Below are 19,414 nucleotides of genomic sequence, written 5' to 3'. Positions count from 1 at the left end.
AGTTGACTTTTGAGCTTAACCCAAATAAATAAATGTGGTCTGGGAACAGATAGATGTTTTGTCCTTCAAAATATTCTCATACTTTTTGTGATCAAAGTTATTTACATTTATAATGGTAAAATCAGAAAACAACTCTAAAAGTCCAATAGTTAAAAAGTAGTTATATTACAGACAATACTTTTGATGGACTATTTAGACATTTAGGTTTATATTTATGGAGACTATGAAATAATATGAAAAAATATTATAATAGTGAACAGAGCAGAATATAAAGTTATATAAATATGTCTACAAACTGAGAAAATGAAACTATTCACAGGGCAAAATATTAGAAATTGCTAGAATTGCAGTAAAGCTATAGAAATACCATGGAAAAGAAGAAAAAAAATATTATACAGTATCATTTCAAGATTCAGTTAAGGAAAAGGGAATCCTGTGGTCACCAGGAAAAGATAGAAAATAGAACTCATTGCTGTGCTGCATAATGGAAAAATTTGCTGTTATTGATGGCAGATGAGAGAATAGGATTTTGCAGGCATTTCTTTTCAAGTAACTGAATATAAATTTACCTTTAGAGCAATTCAGGAAAAAAAGTGTTCAGTAAGTATTTTTCTTTGTCTTTTCAAAGCCTAGGCATAGAAAAGAAACTAGAAATATGTTGAACTTGGAGATAGGACTAAAAGTGACTTTTCTTCCCTCCTTGCTGTTTGTTCAAAATTTTTTTTCATTAAGTATTACTTTGATATTTGAAAATTCTAAAAATTAAAAAATATTATATTCATAGACATAAGAAATAACAAATTTTTTTAAAAGTCAGAATATTAACAGAGATCTCTTGCTCTTATCTCTGATAATTAAAGAAAACAGAGGAAAACAAGGAAGACTAGAAAGGTCATTTGAAAAAAAGCACACAGAAATCCTTACTCTGGAAATCAAATGAATTGATTATGAGATCAAAGATATTTTTGGCTTCAAATGGCAATTGTAGCAAAGAGAGGTAAGGTTGAAGAGGAGACTAGAGAAGCTTTTCGATATTAAAAAGAATTTCTTTAGAACAATATATTGAGGCCCAGCAGCATGAGGAAATTAAGTTTTTTCACTTGTGGGGAAAGATCTCTATATAACCTTGGACAACAGTTTTGTATCAAAGTCTAAGTGAAGGAATTAAGCTATGAATTCTGGTGCTTTAACGCAACCTTGCTAATCTTGGTATTCTGATCACCTGAGGATTGTACTATGTCTTAGATGTTGAACGGAATGCTTTTGGATACTATCTTTGCCTTTTTAACAGTGTTCTTAGTTTGCTCTGTTGTACATGTTTGTAAACTCTTTGGGTGAGGGATGGAAAAGCTTCCCCAGACATCTTAAATTCGTAGTGAAGGTGAATTTTAAAAATAAAATTTTGCATATCTAAAAAAAAAAAAAATGCTTAAAATGCTTTCAAAGCCCACAGCAGGAATGACCAGGGCAAGACAAAAACCCACTGACAAATTCCTCTAGAGAAACCAGAGGTTCTTTCTACCATTATTACAAATAGACGAAAATGATCAACCTGTTTTGATGTTTTGTTCTCATCTGAGTCAACAATATTTTTGAATGACAAAGATAGTTTCCAGAAATGATGTTTGGTTGGTTCAGATGGTAGATGAACTAAACACGTTATCTGCAGGTCTAAGCATCTCTCCATTGTAGCCCATTGTTTCCTCTAGCAATAAAATGTTACTGAAACAACAATAACACATAGAAAACCTGCCTATTTTCCCTTACTACTTAACGTGAGAAGAAAACACCTGCCTGTTTCAGTCCTACAAAAATGGTTTTAATATAGGGTCACAGAAAATTCAAAGGTTTTATGGCCCGCTATAAAACAGCTCTTTGTGTTTTCCCACTAATTGCCTCGTGTCACATTTAACAAAACAAGGAAACTACAGATAATAGAGGTGTTTGCAGATTAGCCTTCCAAGTCATAAATAACATAGGGTTTTGCTCACCTACAAATATTAAGGCAGCTTATCAATGTTTAAGCCCTTTCTTCTTTGTGATGGTTGCTAACATTTTAACCCAGACAAATTGAGAATTTTTTCTTTCCCGTCTTCTTACATTGACAGAGTACACATTCATAAGATTCTGTTGTCAGATTTGATGGTATAAAGAGTGAGACATCACCTAAACACCCACCTGCTACGTGAGACCCCTGTTTTGGAAGATGCATCTGCTTTATGCCTTCCTTGTGTTGCTCTCTCTTAGCGATGGTTTCAGTCCTAACTGTCCTGGACGATGTAGCTGTGATTCTGCACAGTTGGTGCAATGCTACAGATTAATGGAGGTACCGTCGGGCATTCCTTCCACCACCAAGAGGCTCTACATTAGCCACAGCAAAATTCAACACCTCCAGGTAATTATGTTATTCTACACTCCAGTTGCTGCAATCTTATTTTGGGAGATAGGGTGAGGGGCAGGTGTGGGGTTGTTAAACTTATTTTAAGTAATCATACCTTAAAAGTGCTAGTTATCAAGGTAGGGTAGTTGCACTCACTACCTGCTTGCTCTATACTACTGAGATGGGTATAAGCTTCTGGATGTTTATTTAGGGAAGCAGCAAAAAAAAAAAAAGAAGTCAGAATCTATAGTTAATGATATTTTATTTTAATTTTTACTAAAAAAATTTAAAAACTATGTTGTTGCAAAGTATAATAACAATGCCTCTTGCTTAATAAAAAGAGTATGTTGCCACTTTTTGTCCCCAGGATTAAGAATAAATCCTTTCAGGGTAAAAAGTAGTTTTATTTATGCCATAGATGACAGATGATACTTAGAGCATATACTACCAAGATGAACCTAGCATATCAGAATAATTCATACAAACCTGACATACCAGCCAGGTATCAGTGTCTTTGTGGAAACCTGCACAGAGGAAATACATGTTTTTTGTTTTGCCAAGTTGCCTGCAGTTCTCATTCTATATGTTTTTAAATATGACTTTTATTTTTAGACTTACCTGTCCAGAGGGCACTAAAATGAATTCTACAGAGTTGCCTGACTTTTATAACATGAAGGAACTTTTATTTTTGATCTTTGGTATTTTGAAAGATATCAAGAGACTAACGTTCTCATTCTAGTTTTCTCATTAACTTGATGTGACTATGTTAGGCAAGCTGTTAAAAAATCTCTGGGCTTCCCTTTTTACCTTTATGAAATGAGATAGAAAGCTGGATTGGATAGACAATCACAGGCCCCTTTTAGATAGAAAATTCTATGGCTTTCTGATTTTCCCTTTGATATTCAATGCTTCTCCCTTATAGATCCAAATCCTAAGATAAGGAAATGCCTCTCTGTGAGCTAGGTGCAGAGAGACAGCAGGTGAATGCACCCCTCTCAGACAGAGCCACCCCTCCCCTTCATTTGGTTAAGAAATATTCATTTAGGTGTCACATAAACAACACAAAGTTTAAAATATGTGGCATGGTATTTATATCCAGGCTCAGTAAGCACAATTGTCTTGTCCATCTGTTTACTTTTTTCTTCTAAACCTGTAGTGCCAGATAACAAGGCTGACCCTGTTAGTTCTAAGCATTCAAGCAAGACACCTGTTTAAAGGGTGAGATGCCTCAATATTTGCTCTGAGAACTGAGATGCCTAGTGAGCTGGAGTGTCAACTAATCCTGGTAATGAACTTATACTGCTACTTTGTAGTCAAAAAGATGAAATTATACCTCTTATCAAATTCAGTTATTAAATGAGTCAATTTGTTATCGGTTTAGGTTCATTGAACAGCAGTATTGCCACTTTCCTGACTTTAACCTAGTTAACCACTTTCCTGACTTTAACCTAGTTAATTGCCTCTTAGAAGGACAGTTCGTAACAGAAAGGTGATGAATAGAGGAGCTAAAATGTTCTGACCAATAATACTTTTCTTTGCAAAACACTTAGGTTTTAAATGACCATATTTCACTTATATTTGGTGATACAATGTATATTCTGCTTATTTGGCTTGAACTTATAGAATCAGGTATGTATATTTAAAGAAAAAAATGCCTTAAAATGGATTCTCAGATTAATAGTAATAAAAATGACATATAATAATACAAATACATATAATGAATATAATATATATCACAGTGAAAAATGTTTATATTACTTGTTCATATAATTCAACTGTGTTTGAGGCTGAGTATAAAAGATGAAACATTCACAGTTCTTGCCATCAAGAAAAGAGGGTCTTTATCTATAAAAATCCCTACTTCTTTGAGGTTCATGCCAGTGGGCTGTTAAGACTTTTTATTTGTTCTTCTATCTGTCTTATACTGTGCCTCTGGCCCTTCTCTACTGGCTTATAGTCTTCCTCTCCATGCTAAGTCCCGTATCTTCTTTGCGGCCTTTAGTGTCCATGTAGATGGCCAGTCCCATCTCATACTCTCTTAACTCATAAAAAAAAAATAACTATCTTCATTTATACTTTATCTCAATTATCTTGACTTTATCTCTTGGTTATATAATAATCATATATCATAATATGCATTGTCACCTGGAACCTCTTCACTCAGAAAATCTTGAATACTGGTCATCATCTCCTTTCCTTTCAGCTGCCACACTTTGTACCTATCTTTCTGCCTCATGGAGACTTCTAACCCTAGATTTACCCATGTTCTCCCAGATCATCAGTTTATCTCTTACCTGCCTTCTTTCCTTACTCTTTCCCTCTCTGCATCTCACAATTAACTATCTCAACACCTATCCAGCAATGCCTCAGTGTTAAATCAGGGTGATAACTTTCCTTTGTTTTTCCCATACCTGGACAGCTGGGTGCTGCTGGAGAGGCTCACACAACTACATGGTTTGGAACCCCCCTTCGGGGTCTCCAACCTCATCTGAGTCTTCATTGTCACCTATCTATTCTTTCACATCTTTTTGGTCAGGTTTCCCCTACACTCCCTCAACATCAACTCAAACTCCAACATTGTTTTATGGACTCCTTGCTGGCTTGCTTCACATAGGCCTGAAACTGTCACATTGGACACTTGCCAGTTTCCTTGTGCATTGAGCCTGTGAGGAGCATGAGGAGGGTATGTGGCTGTCTGCTACTTGGAGCAGGGCCTGCCCAGGATTAATACTGGAAACAAAGGCTTTCATGGGGAAGCCAGCAGGACCTGGCTTCACCTACCCAATGCCCTACTTCACTTCTGCTTGCCTTACTTTTTAAGTAACATTGGAAAAAGCTGCCAGAAGCCGCAAGGTTAGCTCTAGGGCAAAGCACCTCTTTCCACACCTCTTGAACACAGCCCTGCTTAAGTCATGGAAATGGAAAAACAAATCTGGCAGAATTTTTTTCTCCTTTTGTCAGGTCTACAAACCCAACTAAAAAGATGAAAATCAGCAGGAGTCTTTCCTCACTGTTTGTGGTACCAGAACTCTATTTTCTTCAGCTAAATGGATGTGATAGCAGTAAGGTTAAAATTATAAGCATGGGGTAAGATAAAGGTGGGTTGGTAGCCCAGCTTTTCTACTTGCTAGAAGGATATATTATTGAGCCTTACTTCCCCTCTCTGAAAATGTAATAATCATGCTTATGCATGGGGATTTGTAAAGATTAAATGTAGTCAATACTTAGAAAATGGTAGCCATTTTAATTAATAATAATCAAATGTAACCTGTATTGACTCAGACAAAAAGAAAAAGGAAAATGCTTTCAATTCTTAATAAAGGAAAATAGCTAGGCCGAGCGTGGTGGCTCACGCCTGTAATCCTAGCACTTTGGGAGGCCGAGGCGGGCAGATTGCTCAAGGTCAGGAGTTCAAAACCACCCTGAGCAAGACCCCGTCTCTACTAAAAATAGAAATAAATTAATTAACCAGCTAAAAATATATATACAAAAAATTAGCCGGGCATGGTGGCGCATGCCTGTAGTCCCAGCTACTCGGGAGGCTGAGGCAGTAGGATTGCTGAGCCCTGGAGATTGAGGTTGCTGTGAGCCAGGCTGACGCCACGGCACTCACTCTAGCCTGGGCAACAAAGTGAGACTCTGTCTCAAAAAAAAAAAAAAAAAAAAAAAAAAAAAAGGAAAATAGCTATCCACTGGATTCAGTTAAGAACATGAAGTCTGTTTATGATTTAGGCCAGTCTGTGTACTTTATAAATAGAATTCAAGACAAATTGAGGCCAGTCATGTGGCTTGTGCCTGTAATCCTAGCACTTTGGGAGGCCAAAGTGGGAGGACTGTTTGAGGCCAGGAGTTCAAGACCAGTCTGGGCAACTTAACAAGACCCACAAGAAAAAACAGACAGGCATGGTGGTACATGCCTATAGTCCCAGCTACTCAGGAGACTGAGGCAGAAGGATTGCTTGAGCCCAGGAGCTGGAGGCTGCAATGAGCTCTGATGACACTACTTACTGCACTCTAGCCTGGGCAACAGAGTGGGACCCTGTCCCCCAAACAAAAATAAAAACAAACAAAAAACTCCACAAACAAACAAAAAGCCAAACTGAAGCTTTGACAGCACACTTTGTCTAACCCCCAAATAAAATGCCCATTTAGATCCATGGCATCGCTAAGACTAAGTGCATTGTCAGCAATCTTTTAGTGTTTGTGGTCATTCAGATTTAAGTAGAAGTATTAGTAACACCAAGTTTTTTGTTGGGAGTTCAACAGTACAAGAAGTAAATATCTATATCTAGAGTCATTTCTGACTTTACATGAACTATACACCAAAAAAAAAAAAGGTACTTTACAGTACAGCAAAAATTAAAGAACAGAGTCTTAGGCAGGTCATTTAACTGTTTTGGGCCTGAAATTCTTTATCCTTAAAATGGAATATTTGGATTATATAATCTCTAGAATATCTGCTTTTCTGAAACTCCATGATTTGTGCCCAGATCTTGAGTCTTTCTTGAAAAACATTAATTGTAGGCCAAATGCAATAGAAAATGTATTAGGAGATGGTATAGCTGAGGAATAAAAGGCTTTGAAGTTCAATAGACATTGTTGAAATTCTCAACTCTTTCACTTTCTAGATTCTAGTTTCTCTACCTAGAAGGCAGTTGATAATAGTAAATTTTCAGACTTTTTAGGAGATTGATGATAACATATAAAAAAGCACTTGGCATTTGCAGATACTCAACAAATACAAGAATAAAATTGCTCTTGTTATTGGGACTAGGACTAATCAATACAACTGATAAATCATTAAGAAAATACCAAATGTTAGGAGCAATATATAACCCAAGGCATCTACCAAAATTATCATGATTAAAAACATTTATTTATGGAAATTTAAACTTGTGATTCTCCTAATAACATGTTAGATGTTTTAAAATATACCCTAATTCATATCACACATCCTCCCAGAATATAAGTACCTATAACAAATATGTGATGCAAAATCAACTCACTTTGAGGTATTAATCATGCACTGGTATTATAAAAGAGCTCAATAACATAATTAAGTCAAATATTTAGAAACTATAGGTAGTAAGATATATAAAATTATACACTGAAAATTCTAGCTTAATTGAATTCTAAAGGAGGTTGAAATTTTGTGAAGCTTTATCTACCTGAAGAAAACATAGAACAATTTCTCTTTCTGCCTAAACATAACTTTATTCTTAGAACCACACCCAAATGATTACATTATTGAGAAAATGATGGGTGTCAAGTAAGGACATTGGCAGACATGTGGAGAGTTAGGGGAACTTACAAAACATGAAGAAAGTATATCACATCAGAATTTAGAATTATGTAAATGTTAGGAGAGGAGTAGCATTAGGTCTGGGATATACTTATGAAAGAACTCTTTGCTCTACAGAGAAAAAGGGAGACACATGTATACATTTGTTTCTTTATGAATTTTTTTTTTTTATTGGTGAAGTGCAAATTGGGGATAGGGAACAGGTAGGCTTATTTGCCACAATTCAATATAGTTGAAAATGTTTCTCAGGTAAGTACATCCTAGTGATAGCAGACTCTAGGACATTTAAAATTTTTTACTTTTAATGATTTTTGAAAAGTACAAATCTTTTTAAAAGGTAATTCATAACTTAAAAAACCCAAACAATGCAAAATGTAGCTAGATAGTGAAAATCCCTTGTAATCTTACTCCCTAGAGTTAGAAACTGAAAGATTTCCAGATTGTTTAAATATTTGGCTATTATTAGATGATACAACAAAGAACATCATAGTGCTTAAATTGGGCAATTTTTAAGCAATTTCCTAGAAGTGAATGTTCTGGGTCAGAGAATATGCAGTGAAAGTTGACCAACATTTGTTGGCCAACTATGTTTATCAATAGTGTGTGAAAATGCATAGAATATTTTTGGTATCTTACACTGGTATTATCAATTATAAATAAAAAGTAGTCAAGACTTAAGTTTCAATCCTTTTTCAAGAGATAATTTTAAATAGAACCTGATGGGAAATCCGAAGTAGCATTAGTATTTTAATGATAATGTATATGGTATTTTTTTTCATAACAATTTAATTTATTGCCATTCTTCCCCTTCCCTGCCCCAACCTTTTTTGTAGCTCCCTAATTTCACTCAAGGGTTGGCTCTAGAAGATTTTATTCTGCTGGCCAGTGGAACAGAGTTGGTAGAAAATGATACCTTCAAAACTTTGAGTACCCTGAAGACCTTGGAACTCTGGAAAAATAAATTAAGACGAGTCCCCAGGGCTCTCCCAGCCAGTCTTGAAGTGTTAAATCTAAATGATAATTCAATAAACATCCTACATGGATCAGATTTTGAAGGACTGAAGAAATTAAAAATCCTTGAACTTAAAAACAACTGGATCTCTTCGCTCTCTCCCAGCATGCTCTCCTCCCTTGTCAGTTTGCAAAGTTTAATGTTGGATGGTAACAATATGGAGTCTGTAGCTGGACCCCTGACACTTCCCCATCTGAAACATATGAGCATGGAGAATAATAAACTACATGTTATACCAGGTAGCTTCTTTAATTTTCTACAGTCTTTGCAATTTCTCAGTTTCAGTGGTAACTTTCTGACTAAAATTCCTACTAATCTACCCAAATCCTTGCTATCTTTAAAGATGGAGAGAAACCAGCTTAAAGTGGTAAGATTTCGAGATATGAAACACTTGGAGAATCTTTCCCATCTTTACCTGTCAGAAAATTTACTTTCTTCCATTGATGGGGCACAGCTCCTTGCTAATTTAACCACACTTGAGTTGTCCCAAAACCAGCTTCAAACGTTGCCCCTGAGACTGCCAGCAAGGTTACAAAAACTCGATTGTAGCAATAATCTGATTCAGAGAGTTACTGCACAAGAATTCCAGGACCTCAGAGACTTGAAGCATTTGTTCCTGGACAACAACATTGTTAGCTGGTTTGAAGCTGGAGCCCTTCAGAGGTGTTCTCAGCTCTCCAACCTGGCCCTGGAGCAGAACCTGCTGTTGTCCATACCCCTAAGGTAAGTGAGTGTTACCATTTATTACAGCTACCATAAACATTTTCCAAAGATTGAGACAATTCAGAAATTACACAAGCAAGAAAATTAGTGAGAACAAACATAAATGTTCTGATCAGGGCTATACAAAGGTTTAGGGATAAAAGTTTTAAACAGAAGTTTGGAATCTCCAGCCCTCAAATAGAGTCCTGTACTAACTTAATTTATCTTGCCTGTGGGACGAGACACCAACAGGTGATATCTATATTAACAAACATAATATGAAGATATTGTAAAAAGTGTATCTCAGTTTCTAAGTATGTATATGGCCTAGATACCCAATAGGCAGTTTAGGCATGAGCTTAGCCACTAGCAAAGCCAAGGGCATCAGGAAAAATAAGGGGGGAAATATAGTAAGATATTTCTATTTTAAAATCATTGAAGTAGTAGTTATGGGGAAAAAACCAAAGCTTTATGATGGAATACTGTATTTATTTTGTATTACTTATTGGGGAGCCTCATAGTCTTCATAGTGCTATGAGTTTTAAAGGGCTTAAGACCTGCTTTGTTTATTTATCTGTGTGTCTGTCTATATGAGAGGATGAGTCCGTCTATGTTTCTCTTACCTTCTGCTTTTGATTATCTCTTCAGTTCTTGTTCTCTCTCTCTCTTTCACACGCATACACACACACACACTCACACACACACACACACACACCCCCTCACACTCTGACAGTTTCTCTTTCCAAATATCCCTCCCTCTATGCCAACCCACTGTACCTGTTCCCCCTAACTATTCATAATCTATAACTAATGTACCTGTTTGCATTAATTGATCTAATTTATTTAAATTTTATTTCTTGTCTATATTTTAAAGTAATAAAAAGTAGAAGAATGAAACACTATTATTCTCTTTAAAAGATATTATATTGTTTATTATGTGTCTATGAATTGATTCTTTTTCCTTTTAGCACTTTATTGAAAAAAAATAGCTTCTTGGCCGGGCGCGGTGGCTCACGCCTGTAATCCTAGCACTCTGGGAGGCCGAGGCGGGCGGATTGCTCGAGGTTGGGAGTTCGAAACCATCCTGAGCGAGACCCCGTCTCTACTAAAAATAGAAAGAAATTAATTGACCAACTAAAAATATATATACAAAAAATTAGCCAGGCATGGTGGCACATGCCTGTAGTCCCAGCTACTTGGGAGGCTGAGGCAGGAGGATCGCTTGAGCTCAGGAGTTTGAGGTTGCTGTGAGCTAGGCTGACGCCATGGCACTCACTCTAGCCTGGGCAACAAAAGTGAGACTCTGTCTCAAAAAAAAAAAAAAAAAAATAGCTTCTTGCTCTATTAGCATTACCAAATTTCTTACAATTAATATACCAACTTTTGGCTTCTGTAGAATCTTATTGTACTCTATTTACCTAATTTCATTGTTTGTTACAATAATTTTTTATCAATGAGAAAGGGAAAAATTATCTTTAATACATATAGATTTTTTTTTCTTGTTGAAAAGGTATCTTTTATTATGTAGTATGGTAACTGTAGCCAATGCAAAACATCAAAAAGTGATTTTTTCCAACAAAAATCAGTATTTTAAACATACATATTAATGGTGACTTCAAAGTAATAAATTTCTTTTAATACATAAGCATGTACATACATTAATTTAATTTAGCAAATATGTTTTGAGTACTTACACTTACTATGCCAGGTACTTTACCAGGCGCTTAGGATACATAAATGTACTAAAAGAGATAAAACTTGCTGTACTATATAGCTTTAATTCTAGCACTGGAAGACTGACAATAAACGTAATATATAAGAAAAGTATATAATATTTAGACTGTGTTAGGTGTTATGGTTAACAATAAAAAAGGGCATGATGACCAGGTTCAAGAGTATAGAGGGGGTGGCTAACTGCAATTTTAAATAGGGTAAACATGGTACCCATGAAAAGGTAAGCTCTGGGCAAAGACTTGAAGGAAGTGAGGGATTTAGCTATGAAGATATTTGTGGGAAAAGGTTTCCTAGACAAAAGAACAGCCCATACAAAGGCCTCAGGTAAGAACATGCCTAAAGTGTTTCAAGACTCTAATACTTGTTATTTAAGTAACTTCTCTACTATGTTTCAAGCCTTATTTTCTATTACTGAATGTCTTTACTGCAAGAAAAATATAGTATATAAAATAAAAACTGATAAAAACAAGTTAGGAAGTGACTATATCATATAAGGATATTATAGTAGGCTATGACAGCCATGGACAAAATTGTGACTTTGGTTGACTTTTCCACTAATGTGACTTTTAAAAAACATTTGGTTAAATAATCCTGCTGAGTTTCATGAGTGAAAATAGATTAATTATTTACTGCTGCCAGAGTATTTGTGTTTTATAATAACAAGCGACTACAGAGAGCACAGTGCTTTTACCCAATGGAGTGTAAATGGGATTGCAAGCATGAGCTAGCTAGCCATAGTTCTCAAATCTGGCTTCACATTAGAATTATCTGCAGCAGTATAATAAAGCATATCCATACCCAGGCCTCATTTCAAACCATCTAAATCAGATGCCCCAGGGTTGAGGCCGAGGCATCAGTATTTTTGAAAAACTCCCCAGATGAAGTTAATGTGCAGCTAGGGTGGAGAACTACCCGGCAAGGACAAGGCAAGTGATGTTGAGGTGGGAGTGGCCTTTTCTTCAGAGGCTTGAATTATGCAATACATCTATCTCCTTAAAGTACTTAGCCAGCGTTGATAGCAAAGTTCTTGTAATTTTTAAGTGCCCCCATCACCACCACCCCCAGTCCTCAGCTTTTTTTTTTGTATTGGAAAATGGGAATGACCCAGAAAAGTTTCTCTGTGGTTTTCCTCCCATAAAGAATTAAAACACAATATCTATTCTTTGTATTTGAATTTTTAAACTTTTCTTTATGAGCTTTAAATGGTACACCATTTTAATTTTCATTCTTCATATTCATACATGATATTTACACTGTAAAGTTCAGTTTTCTATAAATACACTGTAAACACATGCAACCTGCTCCTATCACAAATGGTGTTTCCACAAATCCCTTCTTTTATCTACCATCCTCCATTGTATGTTTTATGAAGAAAATAAAGTATATGGTTTTAGGTACACATATATTCAAATACCTACTACATCTGCCTCATTAGACTAATGACATAGAAAATAATTCCTAATATTTATTAAGTGCTTACTAAGACTAGCAGTGAACTTAGATATATTCACTATTCCTTATTACTCCATACAACAATCCTATGTACCAGTAGGTACATTGTTTTACCTGTCAATTCACAGAGTAGGACATTAAGGCTTAGAGGTATTCAGAAACTTGACATCATCAATAAATGGTGAAGTCAGGATTTAAACACAGTAGTCTAATTCCAGAGCCAGGAAATTTTAGCCACTGCAAAATCCTGCCTTTGAGATTTATTCTACACAGATTTATTCCGAATACCATATACTATACTACTTAGAACTTAGTAGGCCTAAGAGCTGGTCCTCACTTTTTGCTGCTTCACATTTCACCAATCTGCAGCTTAGTGAACAAATGCAAGTTAGATTCTCTCTTCCTTATCTACTCTTGATAATTCAAATCCAGCTTTCTACAACCTAATACAGTTAGCATTTTATCTTAGATGCAAGGGCCATCCACTGGCAAAATGGGCTATCCCCCTTTTTACTCTAAATAGTGATAATTATTCAAAGAACATGGTAGCATTTCTTGAAACATGTCTGGCTTAAAACCACGGCTACCTTTTTATATAAATCAGACATATAAAGACGAATCATAACCAAGCAATCAGTGACTGTCAAGAGGTCACAAAACTAGGATAATTAGTGATTTCTCTTACAATGTTGTTACGTTATAACTTCCATAGAAACAAGAAAGGGGGGGGGGAAAGGTACACCTAAGAACAGGCACAATGTTGGGTCCTCAGCCCAGAACTGACTAATCGTATTTGTTTGAAAGAAAACCTGGTTCATTCATTTGCATTGTCTAACATTTGTTATGTGACTTCTGTGTACTGAACACTTTCAACTGTAGGGTAGAAAATCAGAAGCTTTAAGAGGAGAAAGAACTTACCTGAAGTCACATACTGGTAAATAGAATGGTCCGAGTTAGAATGCAAGATTTAATAAGCAGGGACTTTTTTTTTTGAGACAGAGTCTCACTCTGTTGCCCCAGCTAGAGTGCTGTGGCGTCAGCCTAGCTCACAGCCACCTCAAGCTCCTGGGCTCACATGATCCTCTTGCCTCAGCCCCCCAGTAGCTGGGACTACAGGCACGTGCCACAATGCCTAGCTAATTTTTATATTTTTAATAGAGATGGGTCTCGCTCTTGCCATTATAAATGCCACATATGCTGTTTATATTGGTAGAGTCATATCTTCAGTGTATATAAGTGGGATTGATGGGCTAAAGGGTACAAATACATGTTATTTTGTTAGGCTTTGCTAAATTCTCCACCTTAGGGGCTCTGCCATTTTAGACTACCACCAGCAATGTATGAGAATATCTGTTTCTTCACAGCTTTGCCCACAGAATGAATTGCTAAGGCTTAAGATGTTTACCACTCTGATAGAGGGGAAATAACATCTCTGTGCAATTTTAATTTTCATTTCTCTACTCTGAGTAAGGTTAAAAACTTAAAGGCTCTTTGCTTTTCTTTATGACCTTCCATTCATGCTTTTTGGCCATTTTTCTGTTTTATTTTCAAATCTTTTCTTCTCAGTTTTTAAGGGCTCTTTATATATTAGAAAGGTTAGCTCTTTGTGATATAAGATGCAGATACTGTATTTCCCCCAGTTTATTATTTGTCTTTTGACTTTGCGTATGTCTTTTGCTATACACAATATCTTCTTTTATTCTTTTTAATGTAGTTGATTTATCAATATTTTATAGCTTCTAGATTTTTGTGTCATAGTTAGAAAAGCTTTTTTTATAGAATTAGTATTTTTAAGTTATTTGAAAACATGATTTTTATAATCATATAAGAGTCCATTATCTCATAATTTCCAAATTATTGAGTCTTTATAGATTTTTTGCTGTTATGATCAAACACATGACAAACATATTTGTAAATAAATCTCTATTCACTTTTCCCATTGTTTAGATCAAAAAGCATGACATTTAAATTTTATACAACTTATTAAATTCTTTCCAAAATGGTACCAGTATACACTCCCACCAACAGTTGTTACTCACACTACCCTCAACAGCAATAAGTTTTAAAATTTGAAACCAAACTATGTTTTAATTTGATACATTAAAACATTACATTATTTTTCATCTGCTTTTATTAATAGATTCCTGAAGAACAACACTTTTTCATATTTTTATTTGACGTTTTTACTTCCCCTTCTGTAAATTATTGATTTATGTATGACCTTTGCCCACTTAAATATTTGGAACTTTCTTTACTTTTTTATTAAAGAGACAGGAACTTGCTCTGTTGCTCAGGCTAGAGAGCAGTGGCACCATCACAGTGCACTGCAGCCTTGAACTCTTGGGCTCAAGTGATCCTTCTGCCTCAGCCTTTTGAGTAGCTGGGGCTACAGGTGCACTCCACCATGCCCAGCAAATATTTTATTATTTTTTGTAGAGATGGGGTCTTGCTGTGTTGCCTAGGCTGGTTTTGAACTCCTAGCCCCAACAATCCTTCTGCCTTGACCTCCCAAAGTGCTGGGATTATGGGCATGAGACACCACACCCAGCACAGTGTTTTTCTTATCAATTTGTTTGAGTGATATCATTTCACAAGAAAAAAATTAAAGAGCTTTATGAACAGGAACCAGAAAAATCAGAAGGTTAGAAAGTAAGGCCTATGAGAAAGAGTTAAAGACCTATAGACTGAGATTGAGGTTTGTGCTTATAATTAACTTTCTCAAATTAGGCTTGTTTCCTAGCTTGAGGGGGGAGAAAACTGTATAGAAAAGGCAGTTCTGCTCAGTTTTTGTTGCCCTGGCAGGTGTGGACCAATGGGCATGACCTCCACTCATATCCTATTTCCATGTTTTGCAGGCTCCCGGGGACCTTGGCCAGGCTGGACCTAAAAGGCAATGCCATCAGGGATATTGCAGAGAGGGAGCTTAAGGATCTCAAGCAGCTTCAGGTTCTAAACCTTAGGAACAACAAGATCTCTGCCTTAGACCTCAAAGCCTTGGAGGGTCTGCCTCGTCTCAGGCACCTGTACCTGGATGGAAATCCGTGGAATTGCACCTGCAGCCTCCTCAGAGCGAGGGAGGTCCTGAAGGCCAAGGGCACAGATGTGAGGGGAGGACAATGTGCAGCACCAGCCGAGCGGCAAGGGGAGAGCTGGATGTCTTCCAAGAAGATCATGAGGCAATGTGAGCATCACTTACGTCTGACTGAGAAAAGCAAAGAGACCAAAAAGAAGTCAAAACCTGAAGACCCCTCCAGTGTCAGAATCAGCATGGATGATGATGATTATGATTATGAAATAGATTAAGTATGAGCTTTGTTTATAGTTTAGAATTCTTTTTTAATGTTCAGTCTCTTTAGCAGAAATATACTATACATTTAGATAAGCAGAACTCTCCTTGTAAGTGATTTTTGTTTTTGTTTCAAGAATGAAATGAGGGTTTAGATAAGTTGAAGCAGGGGAGGAAAACGGAAAAGAACAATGGTTAAGAAGATGTAAGATTCCTTCCTTTTTAAAGGTAATTTGTGCTTTATACTGAAACCTAAGCAAATCATAATGCCAAATAAAAATTGCTATATGACTAACTTTGTGCAAATACTGTAGTTCATTTTATCAAAAAAGAAATGATGATTTTTGTATGTGACACTGGTGCCATAGGCTTCACTGCAGGCTTTGTGCTACAAACAATAAAAACTGACTCTCACTGGCATAAGCATGAAAGAACTTACTGGAAGGACTTGGGCTGGCCCACTGGGTCAAAGGAAAAGATGAAGAACCTAGAAACGACAGGAGTCAGAACAGCTCCAGGGCCCCAGGCAGGAGGACATAATGGAGCAACCCTCAGCTTCATCACAGTCCTCTTCCTCACAGAATGAAATGCCTGGCTCTACTTTCAGTGTTAGCTTCCCTCCTCTCGAGACTGTGTACTTGGAGGGAGAGGCTAATTGGCTCAGCTTAAGTCACACGTTTCCTGTGGGGTTAAGGCAAGACAGCAGGTCTTGTTCGACAGCCTTACCCAGACCAAAGGGAAACAAGAAAGAGAAATGTAAACTGGCACCTTCAACACTACAGCTGTCCCTGTAACGGTATCACTGAAGAGTTGGGCTTCGAGTTATATTTAGTTCTCCCTGAGCTGACCACAATCCTCATACTGCTTTCTTTTTGATTAACTGTATGCTTTTGATTGTTGCCTGTTTGGGGCTAGAGGTGTGGCTGTAGAATACTTTTTTTCTATCAATCCACTTGTGAATACAATGCACTTGCCAATAAATCTGAAGCCCTATTTAAATTAGGTCTTGTTCTAATTAGTAAGATTTATCTGTTGCAGTAGTTCTCAACATTTTCTGTCAAAATACTGATGATAAGACAAAAAGTAAATAATAGAGATTGAGTGGATAAGCAAAGATGCCCACAAGAAGCTAGAACTTTCTCCAGAGTGCCATATTTTAACTAAAAGTTTTATGCAAACTTTGCATTATTTGCTTTATGTCCACATTTTCCTTTCTCAAGATCTTTATCAAATTGACACTCCTTGGAAAAGGGCCCTATTTATATTGTGGTTTCTCATACTCCCTGGCACACCGACATGTATCCCAAGTGTGTAAAGCACAGAAGTACAGAAATCAGGGAACTCTTACGTGCTTTTTCTTGTTATCGGTTGAGGCTTCAACTCTTTTAATATGCATAGCTAGATCTACAGTTCTTTCTAAGAAAGTCTAATAATGTATGATGTGTAATAATTTATATCCAGTGACATTACCTGGATATTTATAATCAGAATTATAAAGCTGTGAGGGCCTTGAGAAAGAATCTAGTCTTTTACAGATGAGGGAGCTAAGATTCATGGTGTGAAGTAACTGTTGGGTTTACACATACAGGAAGAGGCAGAGCTGGAACTTGATTGCACCTGAGTTTTTGACAACTGTCTAGTACTCTTTTGACTACAGCATTCTCAGCAATATAAGATTCACTCAGTACATTCTACTCACAATGTCTAGAACAGTGGTATGTTCAATAAAGTATCTGTGTTCATCTGCTCCAATGGCCTTAACAAAACATCATAGACTATGTGGCTTAAACCTGTGGTCCCCAACGCCCAGGCTGTAGACTGATACTGGTCTGTGGCCTGTTAGGGAGGGGGCCACAGAGCTCTGCCAACACCTCCCCACCCCACCCCCGCTGAGAAAAAACTGTCTTTCACAAAACTGGTCCCTGGTGCTAAAAAGGTCAGGGATCGCCGGCTTACACAACAGAAATTTACTTTCTCACAGGTAGGGAGGCTGGAAGTCGAAGATAAATCGGCTATCAGGGTTGGTTTCTGGTGAGGCTTTTCTTCCCAGTCTCTTTTCTGTGCACACAGGGAAAGAGAAAGAGAAGGATTAAAAGAGAGAGAGCACGTAAGTACACTTTGGTTTCTCTTCCTCGTCTTGTAAGGACACTAGTCCCATAAGATTAGGACCCTTCCTTACAACATTACATAACTTTACCTCTCTAAAGGCCCTATCTCCGCACACAGTCGCATTGGGGGTTAGGGCTTAACGTGTGGATTTTGAAGGGACACAATTTACTTCATAACAGAATCGATATATCCATCCATTTATCTGGTTATTGATTGAGTTTATTGATTAATTTACAGAAAAAGAAAAATTTGGGGAAAAGGACAAAGTAGAAAAGGACAGGACATTTTTTAAAGCCTAATTATCACTCACTTATACTTATGTGGAGAATTTTTTTGAATTAGATAATTAGCTATTAGTCTTGGAAAGCAGCTGGAGACCAGGATTGGAATGAAGGGCAGGAGAAATTTGGAAAGAAGGATGAAATACAAAATAAGAGATATTGCTTCAAGGGCCTGGATGGCGGTGTAGGTTGAGTGTTTCCCCGGAGACAGAGAAGGGACAGTTATCTTGGGCACGAATAAAAGGGATTACTTGGGGGTAGATAGGTAAAGGGAGATAAACTTTCAGAGACTAGTTTTTCTTGATACCTTTCAGTGCTTCTGTTTCCTCACCTGTAAAATGGGGATTATAGTGTTACATCCTCAAGTTAATTAATTTTTTTGTTTGTTTTTTGAGACAAGGTCTTGCTCTTTTGTCCAGGCTAGAGTGCAGTGGCATCATCACAGCTCACTGCAACCTCAAACTCCTGGGCTCAAGTGATCCTCCTGTGTCAGACCTACAAAGTGCTGGGACTGTAGGCATGAGCCACCATGTCAGGCTATTTTTTCTTATTTTGGGTAGAGATGGGGTCTCTGTATGTTGCCCAGGCTGGTCTCTAACTGAACTCCTGGGCTCAATTGATTCTCTTGACTCAGCCTCCCAAAGTGCTAAGATTATAGGCACGAGACATCCATGCCCAGCTTAGCATTAATTCTTTTGAATTAAACCTATGTGGAAGAGAAACATTTTGCTATCTTCCCTCCATAGTTTGGAAATCTGACATTGCTCAATATGCCACAAACCAGTCATAAGGTGGTGTAGGTAAATGGCGCCCCCTAGGGTTATGCAGTGGACAGCATGTGTCCACACTGAAAGCCCTTCTCTTTTGTCCATGGACCACCCTTAACCATTTTAAATGACACCTGCTTAGACCTGCAAAGAGCCAGAACTGAGCCATTGCCTGGTCATACCTCTCTTACTGGCTGCTGCCTTAGTAATACAAATCCTGGTTGAAGCCTTGAAACTGCCCTCTGTAAGGGCTTGCTTGATCTTAGATGAAGGACTAGTCTCTCACTCAGCCTTGGGTTAGTGAATGGAAATGTCATCCTGGTTTGGAGCCTGATAAGCAAGAACTAATGAACGATCTGAAAAGAAGGAGCTGGTGATCCCTCTGGCAC

At 37.1% G+C, this 19,414-nt stretch overlaps 1 protein-coding gene across 1 annotated transcript; it reads left to right on the top strand.

Annotated features, from left to right (window-relative positions):
* Positions 1 to 2,309: 2,309 nt before the first annotated feature.
* Positions 2,310 to 16,154, top strand: LOC105865355 (nephrocan). Its single transcript, XM_020287183.2, has 4 exons — positions 2,310 to 2,395; positions 3,537 to 3,665; positions 8,516 to 9,417; positions 15,438 to 16,154. The coding sequence occupies exons 2-4, from the start codon at positions 3,633 to 3,635 to the stop codon at positions 15,883 to 15,885; spliced, it is 1,383 nt and encodes a 460-aa protein (XP_020142772.2). The 5' UTR covers positions 2,310 to 2,395; positions 3,537 to 3,632; the 3' UTR covers positions 15,886 to 16,154.
* The last annotated feature ends 3,260 nt before the right edge of the window (positions 16,155 to 19,414 follow it).

The sequence above is a fragment of the Microcebus murinus genome, chromosome 5 (genome assembly GCF_040939455.1).
Source record: "Microcebus murinus isolate Inina chromosome 5, M.murinus_Inina_mat1.0, whole genome shotgun sequence".
In the NCBI taxonomy this organism is placed as follows: Eukaryota; Metazoa; Chordata; class Mammalia; order Primates; family Cheirogaleidae; genus Microcebus; species Microcebus murinus.
Note: the sequence above shows the minus strand (reverse complement) of the source record. Positions and strands in the feature narration are given on the sequence as shown.